Source organism: Prionailurus viverrinus, chromosome D3, assembly GCF_022837055.1.
Source record: "Prionailurus viverrinus isolate Anna chromosome D3, UM_Priviv_1.0, whole genome shotgun sequence".
Taxonomy (NCBI): domain Eukaryota; kingdom Metazoa; phylum Chordata; class Mammalia; order Carnivora; family Felidae; genus Prionailurus; species Prionailurus viverrinus.
The window spans coordinates 21,535,680-21,547,964 of NC_062572.1; the positions used below are offsets into that span (position 1 = coordinate 21,535,680).

The following is a 12,285-nucleotide window of genomic DNA, read 5'->3' on the forward strand; positions in this document are numbered from 1 at the left end:
ATATATATACATATGTGTGTGTGTGTGTGTGTGTGTGTGTGTGTGATATAAATCCCAGGAGATATATCCTAGATGTATTGCAATGAACAGTGCAGAGATGGATTAGATAAACCACTGGGGAAAATAATTCTATGAATATTTTCAGTATGAGTAGAATCTCCTGTGACACAGAGAAGGACTGGAGAGGGATGTGGTGTGAGTAATTATAATACATTGTACACTGAGAAAGGAGGGCTTAGACCACCAGGAACTTCTGGGCCATGGGACTGAGTTCTGTCGGGTAGTAAGCTATGTCGGGAAAATATCTTTTTGGGTATTTTCCTGCTGGCCTGCCTCACAGCCCTGTCCTCTCAGTGCCAGTGTGAACAGGCCACCGCTGACCCCGGTCCTGGTCACCCAGCTGCTCTGACAACACACAGCATCCCTAAAGGACACTCTGACTTTTGCAGGCAGATATTTGAGCTTTCAGTGCCCAAGGAAGGAGCATGAGCGCATCCTCTCCTGGGTGCTTGGGATGGAGACATTAATTTTCTTCAGGTCCCTAACAGCGTCCAGGCTGCTCATCATAGGCTTAGTTTACAGTGTTTATATTCCTGGACATATTAGTGTTCCCTGACATTGGGTTTGCTTGCTGCAGGGGCCTGGCATCACTACCAGTCTCCAATCTGAATTTGTTTTAAAGTTTATTTTTTTTTAAACATAGAGAGACAGAAAGACAGAGACAGAGAGAGAGAGCAGGGAGTTACAGAGAGATAGCAGGAGACACAGAATCAGAAGCAGGCTGCAGGCTCTGATTCCGTGGCACAGAGCCCAAGGCAGAGCTTCGGCTCATGAACCACGAGATCATGCCCTGAGCCAAAGTCCTAAACTTAACCGACTGAGCCACCCAGGCACCCCTACCAGTCTCCAATCAAAACCAATTTCAAGGCCTCATATTTCCTAGGTTCACTCCCGGTTCATATGTGATAAAAAGTCCATGGGGGTTATCCTTGAAATTTGAATTCTTTTTGCTCTTGTTGCTGTATTATGAGAATCTCCTGTTATATCCCACCACCTCCATGGTACAGGTTCTGGGGCATTTGAAGTCTCTGTTTGTCAAAAGACTACCTGCTCTCAGCAGAGAAGTATCCACTGTACTAAATTCCCAGTCTGGATTTGACCAGGCCTTTATACTTAGTCTGGAATTTAATTTTCTTCTCTGGTATACTCATGACCCGTTTGCCTCTCTATTGTCCAGTTTTGTAAGTGTTCTCAGGATGAACATTGATATAAACCATTATACAGTACAAGGGAATCTATCTTCTTAGAAATTTGTTCTCTGCTCATCCATTAAAGGGCATTCAGGGAAGAGAACCCCATTCACATTCAACCCTATTATTTTGTTTGGTAAATGTTCCATGGGTTAACAGTGAAAAGACAACAAAATGTCTGGATTTTTTCCAGTAATACCAGGGTTCTCTTGACAAGGTCAGATGGGTTCATAGGCTATTTTCTCTAAAATATGAGATTCCTTTCAGCATCATTCCAGACCGAGTCAGAGGGAAAACAAAGACAGAGAAAGCCTAGAACACATGCAGTTACACTCTACTGGTCTCACCCTGGTAATTACATCTGCAACAGTCTCATTTCCAAATAAGGTCTCATCCTGAAATATGGGAGTTTTTAGAACTTTTAATCACATGAATTGTTGGAGACACAGTTCAACGCGTAACAATTAATATCCACAGTTTATTCAGATTTTCTTACTTTTTACCTAATGTCCTTTTTCTGTAGTAAGATCCAGTTAAGATTCTTTGAGACATTGAGTTGTGTATTGTCCTTAAGCTTCTCTTACTGTGACACTTCTTCAGACTGTCCCTCTTGCTGGTGCCTTTGTGCATACTTACTGAGTGGGAGTTATGCGTGACGTCATCCAAGCCAAGGGTTTATACCTGTTCCCTGAAATCTCTGCACGGGAATGTGTCTCATGTGATTCCATATATTTATACCATCAGTGAACAATATGGACGGCAAACATATGTGTAGACACTGAGTTACAACCCAGTCCTTTTATGTTCCTGTGGTTGAAATCTTTCCAGTTTTGCCTCCTGGCGGCCCTTTTGGTTGGCTCGTGAGCTCTTAGACACACCCTGTCCTTGTGTGTGTGCTCACACGGGTATGTGTGGTGGTTGTGCGCTGATTTGCTTGCGTTTGTTTGGGAGACAATGACAGACAATGACAGAGTGCCATTTAAGTACCATTAGTATCATATACAATAATTCTGTGGCTCAGAATGTTTTACTCTGTTCACGTGATTAATTATTTTTCAGCAATTAGCACCCCCGTGACCTACAGATGTTTGCAGAGTTTTGCTTCTTCCAATGTTGGATATAATTATGAAATTATTTATAAAAGTGGCACCTCCTTGGTGACCTCTTAGTTGGTTCTTGGTTTGGGTGATTATATTTAAACCTAGAATAAATATCCATGTGCCAAGTTTAGGTTCCTTTCAGGCTTTAGTGATTAGGAATCAGTTGTTATAAACATTGAAGTGCAGGGTTTTACCCATGGACAAAGGTTTTGAAACTTATCTTCAAAATTTTATACTTTTGAATTGGCATTTTTTTCACAAATATTAGATAATAAGAAGAAACTAGCCACTGCCATGGAGATAATAGTCCTAGAGGCAGATAAGGCTAACTTATTCTTCAGGCACCACATGGGTAGACCTCAGAGGAAAAACAAAAATGCTTCATTTATTTTAATATCAGAAGGAAAAATTTATATGATCTGGCCTAGAAGTAAAATACCTCAGCTGATAAAACAAGAGATTTCTCTTTCATGAAGACTCTTTGTGTCGCAAGGGTTTTCTGAGAGTGACTTTGAGGACAGAAAGGACAGGAGGAACCTCACTCACGGGAGGTGCCCTTGCATGGAACTGCGCCCAAATCATCAGCCATAGAATGAGCAGAATCACAGGCTAAGCTGAGGAGGAAACTGCTGATGTGCTTCCCTCTTTACAGATGAGTAACTAGTTTTTTGTCTCACTTCCCCACAGGCCTAGAGCATTGTGTGAGCTTTTACACTATTGTCCCACGATGAGCAGTAATAATCAGCCTCGTCTTCGGCCTGGAGCCCAGTGATGGTCAGGGTGCCTGTGCTGCCAGACTTGGAGCCGGAGAATCGATCAGGGACCCCGGAGGGTCGGTTGCTATTATCATAGATGATGGTTTTGGGGCCCATTCCCGGGATTTGTTGGTACCAACCCACGTAACTACCAACTCCAGTGCAGGAGATAGTGACCCTCTGGCCCAGGGCCCCAGACACTGAGGATGGTTGATTCAGTCCTGACTGAGCCCAAATCCCTGGAAAGAGAAACAACAGAGAGGATATTTCTGGGATCTAGAGGGAAGAAGAGGAATCAGGCCCACACTTGTGCTTCCAAGACCCCTTCCCGTGTCCCCACATCAAGTCACCTGTGCAGTGAGCAAGGAGGGTGAGGAGGAGAGGGGACCAGGCCATGGCGGAGGTCAGCACTTCTGTTGCCTCACAGCTGAGCAGAGCCTCCCTTCACTTCTCCCTTCACCTCTTGATCTGTTGAGAGGGGGAGGGCCCAACCATGCAAATGCGACCCCCCTGTTTTCTGACTCCTCACTGACTTCTTTAAGTGCCTCTGTCTGAGGATGTCAGGGGATGGGCAGGGTAGGGGCAACTTCAGGGCAGGGGTGGGGAGGTCACAGATGTGAGGCCTGAGCAGAGGGCACAGGCAGTGGCAGGTGGCAATTCACAGCTCTGATCTACAGTGACCCCTCAGAAACAGGCCTTGAGTGCCCCCTCGCGTCCAGACACAGACATGCCATTGTATGAGGTGAGCAGAGCCCATCAGAGACCACTTCTGCCTCCCCAGTACTCTAGCCACTCTCCTCTGCCTAAGCATTAGACCAGGTCTCCCAACGTGGCCCCCCATCACCTCAGGGCAGACTCTCTGTTCTACTCAGACTCCTGGGGGTAAGCCTGTCCATGGCTGCCTTGACTGTTCATGGATCAGGCCTGAAGAGTTGTCTCTACACACATTCCTCTAACAGTAAATGTGTACCAATAGAGGAAGGAGTTAACTGGATACAACAGCGGAAACAGGGCCCCAGGCACCCGTGCCAATGCAGGAAGCAGCAGAGAGCAGAGGGCAGCTCCCATGGGGAACTTTGGCAGATGGGACCTGACCCTGATGAGATTATTCTTTACATGTGCTTCTTTTTAAAAATTTTTTTTTAACGTTTTATTTATTTTCGAGACAGAGAGAAACAGAGCATGAACGGGGGAGGGGCAGAGAGAGAGGGAGACACAGAATCAGAAGCAGGCTCCAGGCTCTGAGCCATCAGCCCAGAGCCCGATGCGGGGCTCGAACCCACGGACCGCGAGATCGTGACCTGAGCTGAAGTCGGCCGCTTACCGACTGAGCCACCCAGGCGCCCCAATGTGCTTCTTACCCAGATAGAGTGTGTTGATCACACTCTATCCTGGCATCTATGTCAATGTGATCATTGTCAGACGTCTGAGTAATTCCAGTTTTCTCTCCCAAAGTGCATCAGGAAATAGCAGTGAGATCCTAAGGATCCCATTTGGGGCATCTTCTCTAGGATTCATGTATAGTCTTTCTGAAACCCTTCCCAAATCCATGGTAGCTCTGTTCCGGAGACATTGCAAAGGACCATTTTCAGCTTATGTCTTCCCTGGTGGTCAAGAGGAACTTGAATGACTTTCTGGTCTTTTCATTCTATGGCATCAGCCTATGTGTCTCTCGAGAACAATACCACATTTGTGTTTATGACTACAGCTTTGTAATATAATTTGAAAGTGCGAAGTATGGTGTCTCGAGGTTTGTTCCTTCTCAAGATTGCTTTGGCAATTTGGGGTCTTTTCTGGTTCTATACAAAATTCGGTTTTTTTTTTTATTTCTGTGCAAAACGTCCTTGGAGTTTTTATGGGGATTGCATTGAATTTACAGAGTGCTTTGGGTAGTGTGGACATTTTAGCATTATATTTATTGTGGAGATCCCTGGATTTAGGAATTACCTGGAGGCTGTGTGTGAGGCCTAAGGGTTTATCTAAGATGACCTCCATCTCTGTGCTTAAAAATGTGGATGGATTATGATGATTCAAATGAAAGAAGAGATACTAGTTTTGGCAATAAGGTAAAGAATGTGGATATGTGTATTTTTTTTTTTTTATTCACTGATGTATTCTTTTTAATTCAAAAACCTTTCCTGGGCACCAGTTAAGTACCGGTAGGCTGCAGACACTCAGTGCTCAAAGGACAAACAAAACTGTCAAGGTCGTGGAGCCTGTTGGGTTTTCATCTGACTCACTATGACAGACAAGGAGGAGATGTTTCATGGGAGGTATTCAATTGGAAGCATTATATATTTATAGGACTAGAGCACACGGTTCTATTAACCGAGAGTCGATGACTAGAAGTGTGTGTGTATAACTGTATCTTACGTATTATTTATACTTAGTTTGTGTTTTATATATATATATGTATGTATATATATGTATATATATGTACACATATATATGTGTGTGTGTGTGTATATATATATATATATATATATATGATATAAATCCCAGGAGATATATCCTAGATGTATTGTCATGAACAGTGCAGAGATGGATTAGATAAACCACTGGGGAAAATCACTGTGTGAATATTTACAGTAGGAGTAGAACCTTGTGTGACACAGAGAAGGACTAGAAAGGGATCTGGTGTGAGTAATTATAATACATTGCACACTGAGAGAGGAGGGTTTAGAGCACCAGGATCTTCTGGGTCATGGGATGAGCTCTGTCCTTAAAATTCCCAAGCTTCCGCAGGTTCCCAAATGGGCAATCCCGTCTGGATGGGGGCCCCATCTGGTGCAGGTGACCCAGTCACCTCCAGTGTCTCTCCTCACTGCTGGGTCTCCCTGGCTGCATCTAGGGATGACTGTGGTGTTGACCATCACCTATGAGTGCTCTTGGGAAAAGGCAACGTGAGAGGCACATGCCCCTTGTTTCTAATTACAGTATGTCTTGAGGAATCTCATGTGCATTTTTGTTAACGGACCCTGCCCCATGAAGTGTGAGGATGGGGGCAGGTGCAGAGGATTATGGGGACTGGCTTGCCTGGGTGGGAAGTGACCTGACATGACAAAGAGATGGGATGTCTCCTCAGGCCTTCCTGATACAGCCTGTGGAGTGGTGAGCCTGCCCTCTGCCCTTCTTATCCCTCAGTGCAGGACACAACTTGCCTGAGGGGGTCACTCACCTGACATCCCAACAACACAACTATCTAAGTGGTGGGGGGGCACAGAGTGATTCATGCTGAGGAAGCCAGAGCCTGAAATAAGGACTGAGGTGTGGTGATGCCTGCCACACAGGAGGTCTCACTTGGGGGATCAGAAGCCCCCGCCCCTGTGTAGGGATGGGTGGGGTGCCAGGCAGGCTCAAGTCCAGAGGGTCCCTCTCTTTGCTCAACTCCAGTTCCTTCTCCCAGTCCTAAGTGAGTCTGAACTCTGAGACAGCAGGGGGCACTGGAGGTCTGTCCCTGTGCATTGGGGGAGGTGCAGGGATGGCTGAGGGGTGTCTCAGCTGGGCACCCAGTCCTGGAACCCTGCCTTGTACCCTCTGCTCTATGCTCACCGGGGTCCACGATTGGCTCCCCAGCCCACCCCACACTCAGCTGTCACCATATGCAGTGAGTAGGTTTCGGGACCCAGGAGGGGAGTGATTTGCATGAAGGATTCCTCTCTGCTCTCCAAAGTAGGGAGGGGATGAGAGAGGCTTTGTGCAGTTCTCTCACTGGTGGGCTCAGTCAGGGGCACAGCCTGGGCTGTCTCCACCTTGACCTGGACCCCTCTCCTCCTCACCCCCTTCGTTCTCCGCTTAGGTGACTGGCTGTGGAAAGCAAGGCGAGTGATTATGGGCTGGGGTGTGCTGGCCTCCTTCTTCCCCTCTTTTGAAGAACAGGCGGAAGGCATTCCCTCAGGACCTGCCTGTCCGTGTCTCCACTGCTCTGTTGCAGGGTCCTGGGCACAGTGTGCCCCGACACAGGAGGCCTCCCTGTCATGGTTTCAGGGGCAGAAGGTGACCCTCACCTGTACGGGAATTAGCAACAGTGTTGGAGCAAATTATGTGGGCTGCTTCCAAGAGATTTCTCTCAGCGTTACTACAACTGTGGTGCTCAGAAGAAATGGGCCCTCGGAGATCTCAGCTCGGTTCTCTGGCTCCCACTCTGGGAACAAGGCCTCTAGGACCTTCTCAGGCCTGCAGCCTGAGGATGAGCCATATTGTTAGTGCTCAACATAGGGCAGAAGCATCAGTTCTGACATACTGCTGCAGGCCCATGGGGACCTGAGACAGAAAGCTGTCTCTGTCACCCCCAGGACTGCCGGTGAGAAACAGACAGGGAGGCCTTGGAGACCCTGGAGGGTCTGAGGGTCTGACTCTGAGCACAGAGGAAATTTAAAGGGTCAGTGACAGTAGTTGCCTCTCATTTGTTTTTTCTTCCTTTCTTGTCTTTCTTTCTTTCTTTCTTTCTTTTCTTCTCTCTCTTTCTCTCTCTATCTCTCTCCCTTTCCTCTTTCCTTCTTTCCTCCCTTCCTTTCTTCCTTGGATAAAGAGCTTTATTTGGATTAAATGAGAGCTGGTGAAAGAGAAGGGCCCAAGACTCCAGTGAGATTAGGTTCCAAAAGGGCAGGCAGAGCTTATCAACCCAATGGACTCCACCTCCCAGCAGCCTTCCAGTTAGTAGGCTCAATAAAGGCCTGCTGGGAAATGTATTTGCCAGTAAATCACCAACGTTTGCCAACCATCACTACAATGGTAGAGTTTCTCTTTTCCATAATTAAATCTCCACAACACCTCCCATGACACCACAAATATTACAAAAAATGTTTTAAAAAATCACATCTGACACCTCTTCTACTCGTCTTCAGTATTTAGCTCCGAAGTCTCATCATCTGCCAAAAATAGTTCTACTAAACTCATCGGCTCGGTCAGAAGAGAAGGAGGAGGAGGAGGTGGAGGAGGAATGCTTACCATGCTTGTTGTATTTGTATATCTATAAGACCTTTCCTCATTTTCTTCCATGTCTTCTTTTCCATCTGTTTTCCATGCCAGGTGCCAAGGGATTCACAGGAGGAATGCCAGGACAGATGTTGGGTAGGGAGTAGGTAGGGACCTAGGGGTTGGCCTCCCGGATGCCCTGGTTATGGTGCAGGATGGGGGTGCACTGGGGAGAAAGCTGGATTCCCCCGGGGAGCTGCTGCACGAGATGGAGAGGGGCCTGGAGGGCAGGCAGGGTGGTCAGGGGTGAATGGCAGGATGGGCACCTTCAGGGTACCTGACGTCAGTAGATCTGGATTTGGACCTGGCTGCTTGGCATTGGGATTCCACATGTTCAGGTGTTTCCTCCAGCCTTTACACACACCACCACCCGGGCTTAACTCACCCTGCCTCTCACCTCAAGTTCTTTTTCCTAAAAATAAAACAAATCTAGTAAGATAATTTGCATGTCACCGAGTTCACTCATTTCAAGTATACAACCCAGCAGTCTGTAGTATATTTACGGAGTTGTGCAAACATCATCATGGTCGAATCGACAACATTTCCATCACCTGCAGAAAAAGCGCTGACCCACTAGCAGTCACGCCATTGCTCCTCTCTGCACTCACCCCTTCGTCACCACCGGTTCCTTCCTGTCTGCAGTGACTTCCCTCTTGCGCACATTTCACAGGTGCTGAATCACAGAACAGGTGCCACTGTAAGCACTTCATTCGCTGGCGATAAGAATGTGTGCATTGTTGCGGGAACATCAACACCACCATCTGTAAATACATGGATTGCTTCACTTGGTTGCTTGTCACCCTTGTGCAGCGACCATGCCGATCTATCTGTATGGTTCCAGTTTTAATGGCATCGGCTGTCACAACAGTAATCACTTACTTTTCCTTAGTGGTTTATACAATAATTAAGGATATCATTCTTTTTCAGTTTTTATCTTCCAATATCAATTCACCCCTTCCATGATTTATGTTATATATTTGTACATACTTCTTTTTGTTCAACAATTTAGCCAGTAGTTGCTTTATTCTGTTATGAAAAATAATACTGTGTGTTAATGAGACTGTTTTTCTGGTTTTGGTCTCATGCATTTTTGCCTTACCCTTGGAGAGGATGCAGGCTGTGTCTCCTTTCCCTGGTTCCTATTCCCTCGTGCCTGGCGGATGCCAAATGTTCTTGCCCCTCATTTCCCCTGACTGAGGTGTTTCCAGAGTCCCTTCCTGACTTTCTCACCCCCTGTGCCCACAGCTCTGCAACTGAGACCTCCCGTCTCCCCCTTGCTCTTCCTGGATGCATGCCCCGTGGTCAGGGCTCAAGTCTCCCCACATGCTGGCCTGTGTCTTCACATTCAAGGGACTTTCTCCTCTCATGCTGGTTCAGGCCACTAGTCGCCTTCCCCTTCTGTCTCCTACAGATGTTTCTGGAACTCACTTTTCTTCCCACTGATGCTCCTGACTTGTAGTGTGCGCACGGGAGTGAAGCCGCCAGGGTTTCCAGTCTGAGCGCTTATTTCTTTGCTGATTTTCACTTCCGGGTTGTGCGAAGTTGCAACTTGGTCCATCTCATGCTTTACGGAAGGTGTGAATTTTGTGTAGTTTCCTCTGTCTTCTTAATTGTTGGTGTGTTTTCAACAGCTGTCATGGGTATTTCCAATTTCTTTGTTGGATATTACCTGAGCACCAGAATTTTCCATATTTTTAATATAAAAAATAATTACAAAAGAATACCTCCTAAAATGGTTGATGCAGATGTAAAAAATAAATTATTTTATTTCATACTTTATCTAATATCTAACATTGACATAAAAGGAAAAGTTATCAGAGCTAAGTGCTACGACCAATACACTTCATATTTCTCTTCAACTTCTTACGAATACAAAAAGAATGTAACTAAAAACAGAAGTAAAGTGTAATAAGAAAGAATCAGGTTTTTATTTGAGAAATGAAATATGTTATATAAAAGGCTCAGGGCATTTAAATTTAAAAATATTTTACTGAAAAAAACAATTCAGTAAAATCATCAGAAGTATGTAAAATAAAGCGTATTATTTTAATAAAATTTTAAATAAGAGTTTTACTTTTTTAAATCCCTCATTTTTTTTTTACTCATGTCTTTAATTATTTAAGCAATTACTGTTTACATTTGGACTTCTTTTAAGTTAATTCTTCTGTTCTCTTTTTTATGTGTACTATTTTTTTTTCTATATTCATTTAGTGTTTCATAAGTTAAAAATAATGAAAATCGTCCTAATAAGATTACCAAAAAAAGTAAAAGTGCTGAGTAAACATGTTGAGATGTGTGCAATTTGTATTTTAAAGGAAATTGTAAAATTCCTTGAAGTATATGAAAGCACATTTGAAAAAACTGGCGAATGTTTACTTTTGTCTTCAATAAGAAACTAACCATAAACATGTTAACCTTTTTAGCTGGTGATCTCATTTCTATCTTCTACGTTTTAGTTTGGAGTCTGGATAGAAGATACTTTCTAACTTCAAGGAAGTTGAGGGCAAGCTGACTATGTATTGAAGATGGGGCAAGACATAACAATGGATTACAGAAAAGAATGTGAGAAATGAAAGGTCATGGAGTGTCTGAACTAGGGACACCCCGGAGGGAGTTTCATAAATCCATGGTGGGAGCCGTCAGCATGGCCGTGTGCACCTGCAGCCACAGTCAGCTGGCAGATTGAGGGGGAGAAGAAGCATCCTGGTGGATGCCATGGGCGTGGGGAGGGGGCTGGTGAGGTGAGGAGACTCATCCTTGGTGGGTGATGAGGGATGGAGCACGGTGATAATGGTGACCCATGACTTGATGTAAGTGAGGAGGGACAAGGGGTATAAGGAAGTGAAGAAATCAGCAGGGAAAGGGAAAGAGAAAATGCAGTTTCTTCCTATTCCAAAAACCCTCCCACTCACCTTCACCCTGGACAGGAGGGGGTGCTATCTCTCCCACCCTGCCTCCTGCCTGGTCACCTTGACACCTTGGTTGTCATAATTGTCACAAAAAATTGGTTGTGATAAAAGGTGATCTATTAAAAACTAGATGACAGCAGGGCTCCCTCAGCCTCTCAGGAGGTGTGATTCTCTTCCAGAGACTTCCTGCAAACTTCAGAATATAGAATCATTTTTCTTATGCCCCAGAATCTGTTTCCCAAGAACTATCTGGACAGTAGATCCCCAGAGAAACATTCTCCTCTTGTCGCTTATGTTCCAGGCTTTAGTCTTTTCCACTGAAAGTCATCACAGTGGACACCTGGGGACACAGGGGACTGTGGGATGGCTGTGGTGTGGGGGCAGGAGGGCTCTCCTGGAACAAGGCCAATGACCAAGCATCCCAGGTTGAGTCTCTGTCCCCACGGGCAGCACAGTCCCCAACCGTCTCTGGGCTCCAATCTGCAGCTGATACTGTTTGGTACATTGATTCTGGGAAAGCAGTCTCAGTGCTGCTCTCACAAGGCCAAGGCCCATAAGAATGTGACATATAATCTCCCTCTGCTCTCAGGGCTGGGCTGTCACTCCCTTAGTGACACCCTCAGGCAGGGAGGGGGAACCTTTACAGTGAACTTTTTTATTCCAGTCCAGAACTACAAGGCTTGTGACCTCAGGGACACAGTCCCCCTTATCTCCACCTCTCTACCACTCATATGTGAGTTCTTTGATGGGAACTTCCCGGTCCAGGTGACCTTGGTAATATCATCCTGTGCAAAGTGTCTGGTAATGTTTTTGACTTATTTGCTATTCAGGTTGTTTGTTTTCCTGTACTTTGTTTGTTTGAAAAGTTCATTGTATGGTTCCTTCCTTCCTTCCTTCCTTCCTTCCTTCCTTTTTTCCTTCCTTCCTTCCTTCCTTCCTTCCTTCCTTCCCCCCTCCCTTCCTTCCTTCCTCCCTCCCTTCTTCCCTACTTCCTTCCATCCTTTTTTCTTTCCTTCCTTTCTCATACACATTTATTTGTGTATTTATTTTGTACTGCTCAAATGTACAGAAGTTTGACAATTGATCTGAAATAAATTCTGTTTCTGGTTTATTGGTTTTCACTATTAGATTTTATTTTTGTCATTACTCTGGAGAAATGGTACACATCTTCTCTTATAGTATAGACACTGAGTATCAGATTTCCCAGTCAGTCAGCTCATACTACATATGAGTCATGGGCCGGGTGCTCTCCATTTGCTACAATGCTCCTGAACCCTCTGTGGTCTTCTCTCGT

The 12,285-nt window shown here is 45.4% G+C and overlaps 1 pseudogene and 1 gene segment (V, D, J or C); both read right to left on the bottom strand.

The window, feature by feature from the left end:
- Positions 1 to 3,024: 3,024 nt before the first annotated feature.
- LOC125148963 (immunoglobulin lambda variable 1-40-like) lies at positions 3,025 to 3,615 on the bottom strand. The segment is given in 2 exon segments: positions 3,025 to 3,344; positions 3,456 to 3,615. Coding segments are annotated over 2 exon segments (351 nt in total).
- Positions 3,616 to 8,847: 5,232 nt separating this feature from the next.
- On the bottom strand, positions 8,848 to 8,944 carry LOC125149725 (uncharacterized; annotated as a pseudogene).
- Positions 8,945 to 12,285: the final 3,341 nt, after the last annotated feature.